This window comes from Hippichthys cyanospilos, chromosome 6 (assembly GCF_059441005.1).
Source record: "Hippichthys cyanospilos isolate Australia breed blue-spotted pipefish chromosome 6, RoL_Hcya_1.0, whole genome shotgun sequence".
NCBI lineage: Eukaryota > Metazoa > Chordata > Actinopteri > Syngnathiformes > Syngnathidae > Hippichthys > Hippichthys cyanospilos.
The window spans coordinates 9683438-9702500 of NC_142374.1; the positions used below are offsets into that span (position 1 = coordinate 9683438).

The window sequence follows — 19063 nt, forward strand, 5'->3', positions numbered from 1 at the left end:
TGTGCGTTTTGCGCATCATTTCTGTAGACAACGTTGCCGTGGAAGCTGAAGACGCTTGTCGAAAATGACAAACCTAAATTGAAAATTTATTTAACAAACGGACAGCTCAGCCAATGAAAGCTAACATTGAAGAGGTTTTGGACGAATCAGATCAATTGGTGGGTGGGGCTAACACAATCCTGTCTCGGACTCCAAGCTGCAACTGCGATCACAAAAGTGTCAAAATGATGCTGCTTGCCAAAACGTTAGTTTTTTTTACTCAATGAACTTTGACAGACACATCAACACGCCAATTGTTGCCATGGCCACTATGTGGTTTGTGCAATTTTATTTTTCCTGACCCAGACAAAGGATTTCATTGAGCTTTCACCGCGTTTCTGGTAAGTCTGCATGCGCAGCTATGAGCTGCCTAATGGAAAAACAAATGTGTGTTTTCTTTTATGGGAAAGCAGGTTTTTGCATGTAATTGTCAAGATGATCATTTTGTTCTTGCAAGTTAGTTGTGTCGATTGTGGTCAGCCTCACGGGTCTGGCTTGAATGGGAATGAAGAAGAGTAGAGAGTATCTTCTGTCACTGCATGTGGACGATGAGAGCGATCTGACTCTGAGCTAGCAATGTCGCACTTTTGTTATATTTTACCAAGTTAAGTTTCGTATTTTGGATTATTCGAGCAATTTGTTTTAAGATTGCATCATAACGAATGAGTGTATTAAAGTTTCAGTCAAAACACGGAACTGTGCCCTCGGAACCTATAGAAAACCACTACTGGCACGTGCTGGATACTATAAAATAATTTTAAACACAAGGGGTTGGATGCTGTGTGGTATTCGCATGACAGTTTACCTACATCGTGAATACTGATTAACCGATCAAATAGTGATGAAACCCAATACATATGTAGACTGGTTTCTCTGACTTGTCTCAAGTTTCACATTGTTTCTTTCACATTCAGATCTACATGCACATGTCCTGGCAGAAGACTCCTCCAACCTAAAACACCGCAAGGCTTGGCCTGTCGCTTCGGATGAATCTTCCTTTCACAACTAGGTGAAATGCCTTGACCTAACCGCCCCCATATAATGGCAGGATTAGTATCCATTGTGGGTTTGCTGGTGATGGTCGAGACCCACATGGACGCTCGAGGCCTCGGCACAGTGGTTCTGGGGATGACCCTGTTGATTAACGTGATGGTGGCTGAGTCACCTGTCCCAGGTAAGCCAAGACCTGTCTCCGAAGTGTATAATGTCTTCGCATACACCTGTCATGGTGGACTTAAGCAAGGCATTGCATCCTATCTCATCAGCTCGCGTTCACACTTTCGCCCTGACATCTTTCCGTGCATGCCCGTAAGTGTGTGTGTGTGATCTGGTTCTCTGTATTGTGTGCAATACAAAATATACACTAGTGTCATGTGGTTCCAATGAATGAACAGTGTCTATGTATCTGTTTTTACATTAGTGGCAATGATCAGTACCATGCAATTGGCTCACAGGTCACCAGGTTCTTTCCTCCTAAATTAGGACTAGTCAATCAATCCATTATTATTTTTACATTATATTTTTTGTGGGATTTTACAATCTCACTGTAGGCTTCAGTGCCAGTAATGGAAGAGTTTTCATTCATAAACATCATAATTAACTCCATTGATGACCACTACTGTCAATTTGTACATTTCTGGAGTGTTTAAAATGAAAATCTATGCGTACATACAGCCAACATAAAAAAGGTGTCATTTGAACACTCATAAAGAATCATGAACATTTCACATTTATTCATTTATTTTGTGCTTCATGACCTTTGCATGGATGATGATTTCCAAAGGTACAGAGTTATCTGCTTTGCAGTACGTATTTAGTGAAAGGGTTTAAATGGATGTGGGTGTTTTCCCCCGGGCTTCACTGATAAATAGTGACACTATCAACCACCCCCAAACACTGTGCCTGGTTAAAAGACTTAGCTAAGGGCAGTCATAAACCCATATACTGTATTATGTACTAATCGGATTGTAGTGACTGGCTGTCAGGAAGTGGAGAATTAGTAAATCCAAAACATTTATGAAATAACACCTTTGTTTGCAGCTTTATTTGTTAATCAGAACTCTCAGCATTCTTCTTTTCATGCATAAAGTGTGGGACCAAGTTTTGATGCTGGTTAACCTTCAATTTGGTACACTTTGAAAACAACATTTCCCAGTGAGAAAAACTAAATTTGGTCCACAATGTTGCTACCAAAAATCTTTTAACAGCTTTAAAATCAACATTTTAATTAGACATTGAAACATTATTCATTTTCACACAAGTACAAGCAGTCTAATATTAATGAAAATCTAATATTACTGAAAACAAACTGAAATGGTCATGGTACTGAAACAAAGAAATATTACATTTTTTAAGATAATATAATAATATTATTACATTACAGTAATCATGCATAGAGAAAGCAGAACAAAGTCTCTCTACCTGAAGTTTTATTATTTCCGTTTGGAAGTTGTTGTTTTTGTTTTTTCTAATGAACGGGGAATGATTTTTCTTGCACTTGTGATACAATGTGGCTGATGGAGGAGAAATTTTACATAGTAGTAGTTGGGTGTCTTGCTTTATACAATACATGCATCACAATTTTATAAAGATTTTTATACAGTACATGAATATATGTGAACAGTAAATCATAGGGCCATATGTAGAATTGTTTTTATGTACCAGCGGATTGTTTTGTATAATTCCATGCATTTGTTCCTCAGCCGTCATTACTCTGGTTTTGTTTTAGCTTTGAGTCAGCATATACAGTATGTACTTTAAGATGTAATTTCATCATCCTTGAACTCATTGTAAAATACTTTAATATACAGTGCTCGTATGCTGAGGATGGCAATTGGCATGTTTAGCATGACTTTTAAGTTCTTGATAACTGACATGTAATCTAGTTTCCTTCTTTTGGCAAAGCATTTAATAAATGCTTGTTGTTTCACTAAGATTAAAACGGACCCTATCTCAAACCATTCTCTCACAGAGAAAAATAAATTTACTATGATTTGGACAAGAAACAGTTAGAATCGGCGAGTCACATTTTAAGAACTCTTTGTTTGTGCAGCACTTTATTGTAGCATGACAACAGGAAGAACGTTTAAACTAGTAAAATACAGAGTCACATGAAAAGGAACCCTCGAAACATCTTTCAGTTGTTTATTACAGTCAACGGAAATGAAATGTATACATGAAAAGTTTTTGAACTTTTTTTTGTTGTAAGTGCTATTAAAATAACATTTTGGTGGCTTTGTTAAAAGGTTATTAAAGTGTGTATCCATTGGTAAACTGTTGCCTCATGAGGTCTTTTACCTTTTCCAGACAAGTTCACTTTTTAGTTTCTAGGTCAAACAGGATACAATGCCTTGCATTTAATGGCTTTTCCAGATCAACATGGCACTCACTGCACTTTCCCTATGTGCCACTTTTGTCTGTGTTTCTGGGCATTTACTTTGACAACATAGCACCCCTTTACAATGCAAGTTAAAAGAACATTTGGAAACAAAGACACTGGCTTATTTTGGTATGATGGCTGGCTAGTTGAGTCCAAAGAGCTGTAGGCCAGGGAAGACAGGTTTTCACTAGAGTGCAGTGAAATTGGATCCATGTGTGATGACAACATGGCCATTCATTATTCATTAGAGCAGGGGGCCAGTGTCAGATCAATGGTTAGAACCCATCCAAAGCCAAACTATGGGTGCTCCAGCACCCTCAGGGCCAGAAAGAAGCAGTGTTTGACTCTGGTCATAGCAGTGAATGCTGTTCAAACCTGGGTCAATGATGTCAGTTGCTTTTGCTCAGATTATCAGTCTACCTACCTACCAACTGACCGACCCGCCCACAGACTGACAGAACATCCATCCATCCATCCATCCATCCATCCATCCATCCATCCATCCATCCATCCATCCATCCATCCATCCATCCATCCATCCATCCATCCATCCATCCATCCATCCATCCATCCATCCATCCATCCATCCAAACAGAGGAGGGCCTTAGGCCTCATTTTTTTTTTTTTTTGTCTTACTCAGGCTTCTAGTATTCATTCCTGCATCTACTTTCATCAAGGCAGGGAAGAGTAAAATGACCCAGGCAGGATAAATTTATTTACCGGGCAGGAACTAATAAGATATGACACAAGATGTGTTTCTTTTTCTTCTTTTTCTTGTTCAGCCAGAAGTGCAATGAAATACATTGGAGAGTGCGCTTCCTGTCTATCTAATTCATTATACCAAAAGAGCCAAACTTTGTTAGAAGGCCAGTCACTACTTCAAACTGTACCATAATAAGTAATATATGGCACAAACAACTTTGGTTCCGCAATCATGGTCACAACAAGAGTTTACTTGATTGAAGGAGCTGTTCTGAAATCACATTCAGTTGTCAATTCAGGGCGCTAAAAAAACAACATAAACAAACGACGACTCACGACTGACATTATTTTTTTCGACTTGATTTTTAGTAATGCGATTGTCATGTTGTCAACCAACACTACCCCGGCAGTCGACCAGTCAACCACGACCGACGCATTGAGCACCTGTTATAAAGTATGCATCCTGAATGTGCACAAATTTGTGATTACTGACTGGCAAGGTGATTCGTTTGTCCCTTTGTCCAAAGGGCGTCCATAATTGTAGCCAGTAAGCAGAATAAGCCTGAGGGTTACTGATAATTGAGGCTGTGTAGAAGGATGCTGAGTGACTCAGTCGTCTGGGCTTCTCATGTTACGTGTCTGCGGATAGTGAATACCAACAATTTTGTGTGTGGGGTGGCTTAGCACACAGCAGCAGTCACTGGGGCGCTCCACTCCACTCTCCACAGAATACAGGGTTAAAAAGTCTTTTAAAAAGTCTTTTAAAAAGTGTTTTATGGTTTATATTGGTAATCTGTTTGTTTATTTGCGTTCTGCATGTGGAAAAACAGTTGCAGCTTTCTTTTTTTTAACCAGCCACCAGTGACCAATCCACCGGTAAAGCAAACGTGTGTATCTGTTCAAGGTGTCAATTAAGGGAACAACTATTGAATAGAAATGAAAACATATGAATCAATGACTCTGTTCAAAAAGTGTTTTAAAAATATGGTATTAAAAATATAAATATAGTATGAAAAATGTAAAAAATAGTGTATGTATAAACTTTGAAGGGCCCTCGCACAAAAACCATTTCATTGCAGGCTCAAACTTCAAATTCCTTTATTTGATACCGTAAGGCACTGATAGAATAAATGTCAGGCAAGTTGAAGAGATGTCCATGGGGAGATACTAGGTGGATATTTGTGTGCATAAATTACCCTATTTCAAAAGATTGTTGACTATCAAACTTGTGAATTTCACCAAGGGGAACTGATGCTGAGTGCATACACAAAGTAGTTATTCATTAGAACAGGTCTGAAAGACAAATGTAGGATCATGGCCGGATGAGTGAAAATGGAATCTCATTAACCTAGGATTCCTCAAACCATGAATAAATTAAATTTCATGGCATTAATTCTTTAGTGTTGTCAAACTAATGAGCTGGTTCCACATTTTTAAGCATGTGCTTTATTATGGGATCCATGAGAATGTGTGCTGAACAGTAGCTCACAGTATTAAACCCTTATTGGGTGACTGCCTGGGAAGCACATTTTATAGTTTGGTACTGCTTATGAATAAAGATAAATGTGAAAATGTATCATAATTAAGGGACCAACATTATTATTATCAGTATAATTAAATTATTGTGAAAATAATTATAAAACAAAAATGAGCAAGTGACATTTATAGATGCTACTTACAGCGCATTAGGCACAGTATAAAAAAGCAATACTTGACATTCTAAATTGATCAGATGACGGAATGTTTGTCAAATAATGCACAGTGTCAATATTTGACCTCAAATTAGAACTTACCAAGCCCAAATATTGTATGTAATGTGCAAAGTCTAGTTGCAAAACAGTGTTCATGTTTTAAAGACCCGTATAGTGGTGTTTTCAATGTTCCACAAATAATATATATGTGTAGGATGAAATGTTACCTTTTGACACATTGGTGATTAACATGCCTTCCTCAAAGGTTTGGAAAACTGATACAGAAAATATAGTTTTTAAGAATGAATGGACAAACAAGTACTTTTTTTATTCTTCCAGAAGCCATCTTAAAACCATTGTGTTTTCAGTTCATTGGAAGACCTTGGCTTTATCATTGGCTTCATCATTGTTTGTTCCTAACTAAGACAGTGGAGCTAGGCATACTCAATGTAATTTTAAACTTAATCTTCTCCTTGCTTCTTGTAGATGAATCTCTATCAGGCTCTACACACTACACTAATGGATTACTTGGAAATGTTTCAAGACAATCAGGACCATTACTCTCAACTCTGCCACCTTTTCTCACTACTGCTTTTGAGAAGGAAAACACACCTGGCACTCAACAAATTCAACCCCGCTATGAATCCTTCACTATAAATGACCTTGATGCAAAAGAATTGCTTTCTCCATCATCATTGCATCCACCTCAACTTGTATTAAAACCTTTTCCACAATTTGAGGAATCGATAGACCAAAATGTAGATCAGATAAAGAATGCCAAACAAAAAAATCACCTCTTGCAAACTCTTTCGATAGCTCAGATGCCACTACAGTTAAATTCTTCCGATCCTCCTGCTTTTGAAAAGTCATCAGTGCCACATTTCAGTTTCACAAAAGAAGTTCAAGCTGTTCCAAGCAATGAGTCAGAAAAACCATTTACAACAGTGACATCACGACCTGGTGAACCAGAAGACCTACTGGATTTCAGTGATACACCATCAGACGAAGCTTATATCGTTGATCATGTCTTACTCGAGCCTACAAAAGGACCAAGTACAAATCGGTATGGGTACTATCTACCCCCAATGCCCAAAAATACACCAGAGAACATTCTCACAAATCCAAATGAGATCTTATCCCCAAGCTACAATGTGCCTTTCGTCAACCCTCATCTTATTTCCCCACCACCTGAACTAACAGAAGCTCTACCAGAGGACTTCTACCCCACAAATACCATGGATTTTGACTGGGGTAGTGGAGATTATATGGAGACAATAGCATTCAGTCCAGAAAGTGAGGATTACTCTCTGACCACTAAAGTTCCTGACACATATGATCAAGAGGACAATAGAGAAATTTACAATACAGCCTTTCCCTCCAGAGTGGGAACATCCCTTTCATCCATGCATCATCTTCCTATCTTGCCGTCTTCGAGCTCAATGACACTGTTTTCAACTCATTTACTTGGAACAGCTGTGGATCCCTTTTCTCTTTCCCCCATTCACTCCACAACAGACCCCACAAAAGAACTTACTCCCACCATTAGCAGTGACGTATTAGAAGCATCAGACAGCATCGATTGGGCTGGTGCTTACAGTATTCAACCAACCGATGTCCTGTTACCTGACATGAACAGCTTGGAGTATTACACCACACAACTGACCAAGAATAAGTCTGGTTCAAGAAATGAAGCTGAACAAAGAGGGAATCTCACAACGCTGTCTCGCAGTTCTTCGAACGTCACGTCCACCAGCCACATCACCAATGACGTAGAAGTGACTGAGGGTGACTTCAGTAGTGATTTGTCAGGCTTTGGACCTCATGGTGAAAAATATGTCATCAGAGCAACAGAGATTTTGCACACCTCAATGCCTTTTTTGCATCATTCTGCAGTCACAACGCCCTTTTTTGATCCCTCCTCCTCTGACCGGGCCACTCCGTCAACTGCAGATTGGTCAGCAGATACTTCTTCCGTTGGCCTGCACAGCTCTGTTTATATACTACCTACCCCTACAGATTTTTTGCCAGATGATGTAATGTCTTCCTACTCCCTGACCGATGTCCACTGGTTTGTCACAGAGATCTTCCCAGTAAGTACTAGGTTACACCCTACTTCAGTCTTTTCTACAACTACAGCCATTTCCTCTGGCCCTACTGAGCATCATTCAACTGAGCAAGCATTCAATATGACCTCAGTGTCATTCAATGGGTCATTTGCCCCTCCTGTTATGTTGGGTGATCAAGGAGTGACTCAAGATGAATTTGACAATCCAGCCACAATGACCTTGATCCCGACCAACAGTGAAGCGAATACCGTCTCACCCATCAACGCTTCTCCAATTGCCAACACAAATTCTCCGCAAACCATCGTTAACCCCGTCACGGGTGCCGATTGGCAGACTACAACTCTGACATCCAGACAGTACCTTTGCAACCCTGATAAGCCTGAGTACTTCATTAAAATAGGTAAGTTTTTGTTTTTCCTCAGTTTTTAACAGGAAAGTAAAATCACATATTTGCTTTACAACAATATGGTGTGTATCGGTCCCACAGGTATAAACATTGTATTCTAACTAATATGTCAATTGTGAAATGTAATTGGAAAAAAAAAAAGGATTTTACTGCTCAACAAACACATTATTATTAAAAATATGGTGTATATACAGCACTTTAGCACCCCAGACACGTCTTTAGATTTAAGTTTTGTATGTATGAATGTATGTATGTATGTATGTATGTATGTATGTGTGTATGTATGTATGTATGTATGTATGTATGTATGTATCTATCTATCTATCTATCTATCTATCTATCTATCTATCTATCTATCTATCTATCTATCTATCTATCTATCTATCTATCTATCTATCTATCTATCTATCTATCTATCTATCTAATATGATTGCAGCCATATACAACATATTACTGTCAAGAAAGTTTTCACTTCACCTTTATGTTACACCTGTTCCGTAGCGATACTTAGGTTGTAATTAATGACATTTGAGGGTGATTCTGATTTTGAAAGCTTTACTATATGTAAATCACCACACAGTTTATGATAATTAAAACAAAACAGACAAAAAAAAAATCACTTGACTTTATGTTTTACTGTAAAGGTTTTCCACCCGGGACCAAAGTAAGACATGCCAAATCTCAAGTTGGAGAGATCCTGAAGCGAGAATTTAAAGACGTGTTTGAGTTACAGGTACAATATAATGTTTTCTGCGTTGGAGTTGGAAAGATACATTATTGTACTCTTCGTACAGTGGTGCCTTGACTTATGAGTTTAATTTGTGTCGTGACCACACTAATATTTCAAAACAGTCATTCCTTCAAAGCATGTTTCTTTATTGAAATGAGCGCAAACACCATTAGTAAATTAAAACATATACATTAAATATACATTTTTGCAATGATTCAAGATTATACGTGTATGAGTACGGTCTGTACACATCTGTCGCTCCATCGTTAGTGTTCAAATATCCATTACTTAAATTCAAAAGCTATCTACAAACATCAATGCTGGCTTGTTTTGTATGTCAGCACTAACCTAGCAAACATTTGTCAGGTACTCTATGTGCTTTGGTTGAACATGTTTATTGTTTATATATTGAGACTGCCAGTGGCAACAAACAGCTTGATGAAAGCACTGAATTGTTCATATCTGCTCACATTATTTAGCACTTAATTGTAACTATCATTTTTGCTTGCAACTCAAGTAGAAGAATGAGCGTGCATTGGCTTGTATCTCAAACCATTTGTAAGTCTAGGTACCACTGCACAGTTGCATTTTTCTCACATAAATGGAGTCATGTGCTGACTTCTCCAGAAAAATGATCCAAAGAATAAACTTTATTGTTGTCTGGTTTAAGGTAATAGAGCCACCACCAAAGTTTGTATTTCGGGTCATATCCAACCAAGTTGTCTACACAGCTATATCGGTCATCAACGCCTTAAGAAAGTCAGGACGTCACTTCCTGTCGGTGGCGCCCCACTGGTTGATACAAGAAAATGAATATCAAGTTCACACAGGTGAAAAGCTTTCAAGTGATTCAAATACTGTATTACATGTGTATTATTCATCATAGTGTGCTTTAATTCTTTGTTCACCCCCTTATCCGCAGTGCTGCAGTTTGTTCCAGGTCACATTGATGTACGGTTTTGCAACTTCAGTGAACGCGTTGAGCGAGGTTTGACCATGGCCTTTGCGGAAGTACGTCAGCGTGCTAAGGCATCAACCAATTTCACAGTGCATGTAAGTGGAGTGAAATGGTGGGAAAACCTGAATACTCACCTTGCAGTTTGATGTCGTTTATATAATATTCTTTTTCAAAACCTATGCTTGTTAGCAGACCCTGAGTAACAATTGTGGTTTTCCTTAGCTTTAAATCCAATGTATTCACTGCTCTTTGTTTGATTTATCTATTTGCAGTAACAAGAGAAAGCCAGGCATTATTTTCCCCACCCACATTTATAGTGTTTACTGTTCCTGAATGAAATGGAATGTAAAAGGTCTTTTACTGAAATTTAGGGTTACTTTACACATGGGGTTTTATAATACAGTGGTCTGAATGGTTGACTTTTAATGGTGCAGGCTTGTTTCCAAGTCAATGCCCCATTCATCGCTGTGCAATTGCCTTGTGACATTTCCTGTGTGAACTCCTCTTCACCAGCTGGGAAAGTCTCCAATCCATTGCAGTCCCAAATTGGAGGAACACTATTTACAGAATATGTATAAAGACCCTGTTAAATGAATTTGGATACTTGTTTCTCAATACATCTTTGAAGATCATTGCTGAAAATGCACAAATACTGAGGTCAATGGATCACTTAACTATGGTGATAACATATCACGCTAAATTGTTTTCGGTTATCTGTTTTTATTTTTAACATTGCTGCAGCACCGCCTTTTGATGTTCTTGGGTGTCCAGCTTATAATGCCCATCTACACAAGAAATGACGGTCCTTACTCACATCAGCGGTTATCTTGAAAAACCTTGAGTTTCTGATATGTAATTAATCATATGCACAGCCAGACGTCAACCATTTTTGGGGGGATTACACCCCTGTACCCCCATACTCAGGGTACAGATTGGTCTCATATTTCAAGCCATGTTATAAAAAATGGTTCCCTGTTGTGTGTCAAATGTTTTGGCAAAAAAAAAACAACTATCTTTTATATCTAGCATATTTTAATGAGCTCTGCTTGGAAAACAACACACATTCTTCTTAAAACCTCTTAAAACGTTCCCTTAAGAAATATTTTTGTTTCCACAAAGTTTTAGAATGTAATTCCTTTTTTAAACCTTTTTTTTATTAAAGTAAAAAAAAAAAAAACACATATTTTCTGTCAAAGCATCCTCTGGTTGTATCGGAATCTTAACCATATATAAGAGATTCTGATTTTGAAATACCTTCAACTTTCTACTAGTCTTGTACATAGCAAATACCTATACATCACCTGCTGTCTGCCAATTCGCAAACATTCTCTTTATTAATGTTCCAGTTTTTAAGGATTAGAGGAACTTGCTTTTTGATCATTAAGAGCTTAAGCACAGAATTGGCTTGTGTAGATATTTGTCCAACCCAATCTTGTGGCTGCTCTATATATAAGGATTGTTTATGAATTAGTTGCAGCATGGATTAATTTCATGAATAAATAAATAAGAATGCCTGGGGCTAAAATTCCCAAATGTTTGCCCTACTTTTGATTAACTTACGGTTAACTCTTTAAGCGTGATGAGGCAAACTCTACAAAAGTAAAGCTGAAAAGGACTTTACCCTGTTTACCCCATAAATTAACTAGGATTGTCTCGTTGTGTTGCAGATCATCAATATTACCATGGCTGTTGCGAATAATCAGCAACAACTGGGTAGGTATCCAGTAGATATCACCTTCACTGTGCGCAGCTCCCAAGGTTATCTACTGGGGTCAGAGGTCAGCAATGCTCTAATGAAGCTAACCAAGGTGGAATTCAGCTATTATATGGGCTTCCCTGTCCTGCAGATTGCTGAGCGTAAGTTTTTTTTTTTTTCTAATCATAACACATAGCAATCACAGTATTTTTCACTTTAATGTACTGTACAGTACAGTAAGCTCACTTATTTGATCTTTCTTCACCCGGTGGTTGGAAAAATGTCATGACATTCTGAGTTTTTTCATTTTAATTTTTTTTCCCCTTATCAAGCATTTCATTATCCAAAGTTAAACACAAGCCAGTCCCTTCGCTCCTCTTGGGTGAGAACAGGTAAGATGGTTTCAGTAATATGTAGTTAGTTAATCAAGTTTGGCAACTTTTGTTGTATATAACTTGTATAATATCTGCATATCTTAGTCGTGCTTTTCATTGATATAGTCCTCTTGGGAGTACTGGACAATGAAGTGGGCCAGAGAACCTTTCAAGCAAATATAGAGCGCAGGGTGGCCATGCTACTTGGGGAGGCCATGGGAATAGTGAGACGTGTCAAGAGGGCCACGAGTGTTGGCAACAACAGCGTTCAGGTACCCTGTGTATATAATGTGTTTATGAACTGTACACTGCAGAAAGTGCTATACACAGGTATGCACTTAAATGGTACACAGTTACTCATATTCAACAGAAATGACCAAAACGTCGCATGCTTCACTTTGTGCATTGGCGTACTCTCCCTAACTTTTACCCACGACAACAACCTGAGATGACTATTTTTTCCCCTCAAAAGTGGTGCAAGATCCATATCCCCAGCTAGAAGACAAAACAGGTGTGCTTGATACAGGATTGAACATTTTCAGTCATCCTTTATTTGACAAGTACGAAAAGAGCACATGAACGTAACGCAACTCATGTGGTTTCATGCTATAGTCGTGACAAGGATTTTTTACAATTGACAATCTAACAAACAAGCTAATCGAGAAGCAATAGCTAATCGCCTTTCTAGGTGGCGAGACAAACTGCAGGAACAACGCAAGCTCAATGTAATAGTTTTGCTTGCCATAAGCATGCATGTCCTATTTCTTCCTATTCTGAGCATATTGAGACTGAGAATGACATTGAGGAAAACATTTAAATGAAAGAAAGCATGCATACCCAACACTACATCCTCGTACTCATGTGCGTAACCACCAAAAAAATATTACGTGCACCCCTGGCTGTATAAGTGCCTTAATGTATTTTCAATGTTGTTCAGTTTCTTAATTTAGCAAAAAACATTTTTGTGACTATCTTTAAAACATGATGGTCTGACTGAATTGTTTAGCTTTTCACAAAAATGAACCCTTGCACATCCGTCTGTGAATAGATGAAAGAACATTGAAAAAAGGTTTCTTCCTTGTCTCATTTGCATACCGCCATTACCCGGTGCAAGTGCTAACTGTCTTGCCACTAAGTCAGTACTAAGGGCTCCTTATGTGAGCTTTTCAGGTTGGTATAACCACCAAAAGCCTCACTGCTTTACTAATCAGGCTCTAGCTTCTGTGGGGTTAGCCTGCACCTGTTCATCAGCTTCACATGGAGCTTGATGGGGCCATGTCCCCATGGCAACAGCATCCAATTCAACCCCATTCAACGAGCACAACCGCACAAAGTGCTGTTCCTTTTCTTTCCTGTAGCTCTCCTTGATGCTTCCTGTGACCTACAAAGCTGCGAAAATCTGATAAATTATTCATTGATTCTCTCTCTATGCTTGTGTTTTGCATTTGGTATGAAGAAGAGAATGTCTTTGTTTTTGAGAGTAGAAACTCAGTGAGCCAGAGTGTTTGGTAAAAGATTTAGCCATCAGAGGAAAAGGAAACGCAACACAGAAAGCTGTTCAATTGGAGGTTTGCCAGAGTGATAATGATCTCCCTGGCTGAATAGCTAACTGTGTCAGACATTTCTATCTTGTCCTAAAAACATAAAGCACTTCGCTAGCACTGGCAAGCATTCTATGCTTATCTCCTTGTATGATTTCATCTTAGTTTAGACTAACATTTCTCCTTCTTTTGTGTTTTTACAACCACTAATATGGGTTTATGTCTATATAAAGTGCTTATGATATGCTGTTTTGCTACCCTCCTCAGAGAGATTTTGGCATAGAGGTAACCCTGTTTGGACTTTTTTTCTAATTTCGTCCAAATGGGGTTACTAAATTTTATCCATCAATCCATGCATCCATCCATCATTCATCCATCCATAGGAGTAGACTTCGTACATCCCGAACTAGTTACCAAATAAGCAGAGGGCTCACAGACACTAACAACCACTCATACAATCACAGCTCAGGACAATTTACTTAGCATGCATCTATTTTTTTGGAGCGTGAGAAGAAACCAAAGTACCCAGAGAAAATCCACACATGATGTATACGTTATCAAAATCCTGCTCTGAAATTATTTTAGCTGGTCACATCAGGTATCGTTCAAACAAGGAAACAAACTCCTCAATATTTAAAATATTATATCAGAATTTCGTACTCGCTTTTCAAGGAGTCTCATCCAATATTTTATTGTCTTCCTTCTTGTACTGTTTAGTGGTTTGAAATGTACGGCTCACTGATAATAGAATTCAATTTGTCAGCTTAGTACAGGACATGAATCCACTCAGGATATACATCTCATTGATCACAAAGTCAGTTGATTGTCAAAGTCAATTTTTCTTATGTTGATTCATAGGTTGTGAGCATGAACAGGTCTATTGGTGTGGACCATCCCTTGGAAGTTGTGTATTTTGTGGAGCGCCCCAATGGCCAGAGGGTCTCTGCTGTTGAAATGGCAAACATTCTCAACAGTTTAGATGTCCAAAAGGCCGCCATCATCTTGGGTTATCGTGTTGAGGGAATTTTAGCACAACGTGAGTATCTTCAGTATGCCACTTATATAATAATTTTGATGCAGGTAGTATAACAGCAGGCTCTTTTCTTTGAAGTCAGGTTGTGTGTTTCCCTGCATACTGTTACTGAATTGAAACTGTTACTGAAAATAAACACATGTGGACCGGAGTGCTTGTGCTTTCCATAAAAAAGAAAAAAAGGAACCACACAGTCTGATTATTGCCAATAATAACTGTTAAAACACCACAGTAAACAGTCAAATCAGTGATCGGCCCATGTCTAGTACCTACAATGTAACTTGCATATCTGGGGCATGTTTGCTTCATCCAGCACAGGGTTTCTTTTCTAGATCTGTGCTGCGGTATAATGATCGGAATGAATTGTGTTGCCAATGTAAGAAAGCCGGTCGATGAAAGCTTTGTCACCATGGCAAGTCCCAGACCCAAAACACACACGTAAAAATACCCATGAATAATTCAGAACAAAACACTGGCTTATCCTGTGGTGGCTTTCGGAGCCCTGACCTAAAGCCTATTGAACTAACACAGGGGTCGGCAACCTTTAACATTCAAAGAACCATTTTGACCCGGTTTCCACGGATAAGACAACACTGGGAGCCGCTAACGCTTTACATAGAGTATGACGTAAAGATGGTAACATACCGGTGTATATATATCTATATCTATCTATCTATCTATCTATCTATATATATATATATATATATATATATATATATATATATATATATATATATATATATATATATATATATATATATTCTTGCGATAATTACAGTAAGGGGCAAGAATCAGCACCAGAATAAGCTGGTGTTAGCAGCCAGAGGAGTTGCTTACAGCAGCTTTTGTTAACCAAGGTTGTACCACATTATTTTCATTAAAAGAAGCAAGCAGACCAAATCAGTGTCTCAATCCGTCCTTGTTCACAAATGGGGACATGAAGATGAGATTTATTCTGTGATGAGGATTCTTCAAGTGCTTTAGTTTGTATTGTTTACTTATCTGTGTTATCTTATTTTAAAATATCAGGAAGGCCGCACCGTATTTCCCATTTACGGTCTTTGTTTGTCTTTTAGTTCTTAGCGGTGTTCATATTAACTCTTTCAGTGCCATGGACGAGAAGTCTCATCTTTTAAAATTAATAACTAATAAATAATAAAAGTCTTGTAAAATACATTTATGGAGCGTAGCAGACAACCTTGAGTGATGCTTACCTTATATAAGGCAATTGAGCACCGTAGTCATCACTGTGACCCCTGGATAACAGTGTTTCCACACTTACAACACAGATATTACCCACATCCAATTCAAAGTAAAGAATGGAAATCAATCTTTCATTTGATACCGCCCATATTTACACAGACATAGCACTCAATATTCTGTCGGCCTTGAAAGATGAGTGAAAAAGCTAAATATACTGGCCCTCTAGAGGTTTCCTTTTCCGATAACGCTTGGCAGTAAAAGCGTTAACAAAGGTTGCTACCGTCTTGGTTTCAAGAAAAGAACTGGCTGACTGACTGAACGTTTGAGTCTGTCCTTGCATGCATGCAGTGACATTAAGATGACATTTATTTTGTGTTTAGAATTCTTCAAAGGCTTTAGTATTTAATGTTCAGTTGTGTCTTACTCTGAAAATGTGTGCTTTTAATCTGGAAGGTGACACTATATTTCCTTTTCTTGTTGTTACCTTCCCAAATTCAAATTCATAGCTTGTTACGGCATCCGCGTAGTTGATCTGGACCAAGTTTTATTTATTTTCCCAGACCACGGAGAGCCGCAACATAAGGATGATAGCGCTGCAGGTTGCTGACCCCTGAACTAATAGTAAATTATTGCAGTCATATAAAAACTGTGAAAAAAATATTACTTTTTTTTTTCATCTGTGATCATTAAAAAAATATATATATTGTTGTTATTGTGGGACACAAAAACAATGATTTTCATTTAATTTTAAATGCTTTTAACTTCAATTGTTCTTATGAGCTACATCTGTTACCATTGCGAGTTTTTCTTTTTATGAATGGAAGACTCGCAGTCTGTGCATATCAGAAAGGACACCAATGTGTGCTCCTTCATGTTAGTTAATTATCCTCTCTTGTATACAGAGTACCAGCAGTATCAGGCTAATGAGAATCTTTCAAGGGAGCTCTGTCCTAATGCTGACTGTTTTTACTTAATTAACTTTGCTAAAGGAAAACGCAAAATTTAATTCCAAGCAATGATCTGGTTTGTTAAAATTACAGTGAATAGACAAGACAAGACAATCAAAACATCTTCACCCAGTGTGTGGTAAAATCTGCTGTGTGTTACACTTCAGCTGTAGACAAGGTCCCATCGTCACCTGACACCAAGAACCCCAACATGTGGATCATCATCGGAGTGGTGGTTCCTCTGCTGGTGGCCATTCTCATCATTGCCATCCTCTACTGGAAATTGTGTCGAACAGACAAGCTGGAGTTCCAACCAGATGCCATGACATCCATCCAGCAGAGACAGAAGGTAGAGATACCTGCACCTCAACAATGTTTTACAATAAGAATTTACTTGGGCAAAGAAAGTTTATTGTTTAATCTTTCACAATTTCAGCAAGGATTTTATGAATGGACATGAATTGGGTACTATGTGTAAGATCGGGTTCAATGCATTTTCTCTGCTCCAAATGTTATCTACAGTATTTACAAAAGCGATATGTGTATCTCCATTATGTGCAAATGACTGACTTGTATGGACTCCAGCTTTGACCTGACGTCACTTTGGCGGTAGCCTCCATCTTCCTGCAAAACAGAAAAGAAAGCTGCTAAGACAGCAGTTGTATGACAAAGCTCTTTTTTTCTTCCAAGAAAAACATAGCATATCACATGGGTCCTAAAATAGCCCCATATACAACAATATTCTTTCTCAGCTGCTCCTTCTTCAGGCTAGCCTCGACTCCCGACATCATTAAAGGGTACTTAAATGTATTTTAGGGCTTCCTGTCTTACCGCTCGGCGTTTGATGTGTCTTTGTCCCGCTTTGTTCCTCTTCTACCAGTAAATGCTCTGCTTTTGCAGTTCATGAACCCACACTGATGTAATTACCACTCACCCTTCTGCTCACAGTCTGCTACCTCTCAGACCCCTGTTCACCAGTCACTACCCCAACATGAGTGGGGCTTTGAGTTTAGTAAAGAAGAGGAAGGAGAATGGACATATGTGGAGGAAGAAGAGGAGTGTGAAGATGAAGAAAATGAGGAGGAGGAGAAAGTCAAATTTAAAAACAGAAAGGTATTGAATTAAAGGTGCAGAGTAGTGTTTGGTAGTTTGTCGAATGTGTGCTTGCTGTCTAGTATTGTTGTTAGTATGTGTCAAGACAAGTCGTGTTTATTTACTATTCAAAAGAGTAGATAACACATGAAAAGAATCTGTCCTGTCAACCGTTGCTTTTGTTCAGGAAGCAGTCACGCTAAAGAGCAAAGACAGTACAAGCAGTGAGGAGGAGGAAGAAGATGATGAAGAGGATTATGAGGAAGAAGAAATTAGGAGGCCTGAAACAAAAACGTTTAAAGTAGAAGAAAAAAATGCACAACCAAACAAGTCTACACTAAAGAGAACCGAAGTGACGAAGAAAGGAGAGAGAATGAAAGTGTTCCCGAAGGGGAGGCGGGTCAAGCAGGAGGTACAAGCTGTAATAGCCAGACAGATCGATGTGTTTGTTGCTTCGCTGAACATTAGGACCTTACTATGCCCTCTGTAAACTGTGTGTCATGTTAGTCGTTGTTTTTGCTGCTTAGATTTGAAGGAGTGTAAAATATGTATCTGTTGAGGTAGCAGATTTGGCAATGTGACTTTGTGTTTGTTGTGGTAAAAAATCGTCATCTAACTATGGCAGATTGCCTGTTTGTTACTCAATTCAATCCCATCATTCAGCTCAACATAGGTGAGAAAAAAGTGGGTCAATATTTTCTGTTTGTTGTTTGTTGTATGACACAACATACTGTGCAGATGTATGCATTATAACAAACAAACATCACAGTCAATAGGCACATTTCTTTACTTGCCAGGTAATGATTGAGAGCATGTCACATTTATTTACTTCCCTTTCAAAAAGTGTCACACATGCAAATATCCTCATAACCTGATTTCAAGAGTTGATCATACAGTTTACTCTTTTCTTAGACAGCTACACCAAGCCAGAATTTCGTAATCCTGCTTTTGTGTAAATGTTTGGTAGAAGTCTCTTTTATGTGGTAAATATCTCGCCCTGTTTCAGTCACAGGCGCCCAGTGTGAAAGGCTTTGACTTTGCTAAGCTACATCTCGGCCAGCAGAGTAAAGATGACGTCATGGTGGCCCAGGAATCCATCCTGGCGGGGCCTCTGCCCGTCTCAGATAAGGAAGGCCCCAGTCCTTCCCAGAACGGGGATGTCCCCACCCCCATATCCAAAAACTCTGCCTCCTCCACCAGAGTGTC

General features: G+C 38.6%; 1 protein-coding gene and 1 long non-coding RNA gene across 4 annotated transcripts in view; one reads left to right on the forward strand and one right to left on the reverse strand.

Moving 5' to 3' along the window:
• The first annotated feature begins 208 nt into the window (after positions 1-208).
• The window catches only part of LOC148422092 (UPF0606 protein KIAA1549), a 27578-nt gene continuing 8723 nt past the window's right edge, over positions 209-19063 (forward strand). The window contains exons 1-14 of one of the 3 annotated variants that reach the window (XM_088417328.1): positions 209-380; positions 954-1213; positions 6298-8277; positions 8928-9016; positions 9684-9843; positions 9936-10066; positions 11639-11828; positions 12000-12059; positions 12168-12313; positions 14441-14618; positions 16933-17114; positions 17714-17878; positions 18045-18269; positions 18864-19063. The exon at positions 18864-19063 is cut by the window's right edge and continues 24 nt beyond it. In XM_088417328.1, coding sequence (XP_088273454.1) covers positions 1081-1213; positions 6298-8277; positions 8928-9016; positions 9684-9843; positions 9936-10066; positions 11639-11828; positions 12000-12059; positions 12168-12313; positions 14441-14618; positions 16933-17114; positions 17714-17878; positions 18045-18269; positions 18864-19063 — 3839 coding nt within the window. In that variant the 5' untranslated portion in view covers positions 209-380; positions 954-1080. The remainder of the gene's footprint in view (positions 381-953; positions 1214-6297; positions 8278-8927; positions 9017-9683; positions 9844-9935; positions 10067-11638; positions 11829-11999; positions 12060-12167; positions 12314-14440; positions 14619-16932; positions 17115-17713; positions 17879-18044; positions 18270-18863) is intronic. The other 2 variants (XM_088417329.1, XM_088417330.1) reach the window with 2 other exon arrangements.
• On the reverse strand, positions 16669-18219 carry LOC148422093 (uncharacterized). Its single transcript, XR_015865909.1, has 3 exons — positions 17597-18219; positions 17336-17389; positions 16669-17124 (listed from the first exon to the last, which is right to left on the reverse strand). It is a non-coding gene; the product is annotated as an uncharacterized LOC148422093 (long non-coding RNA).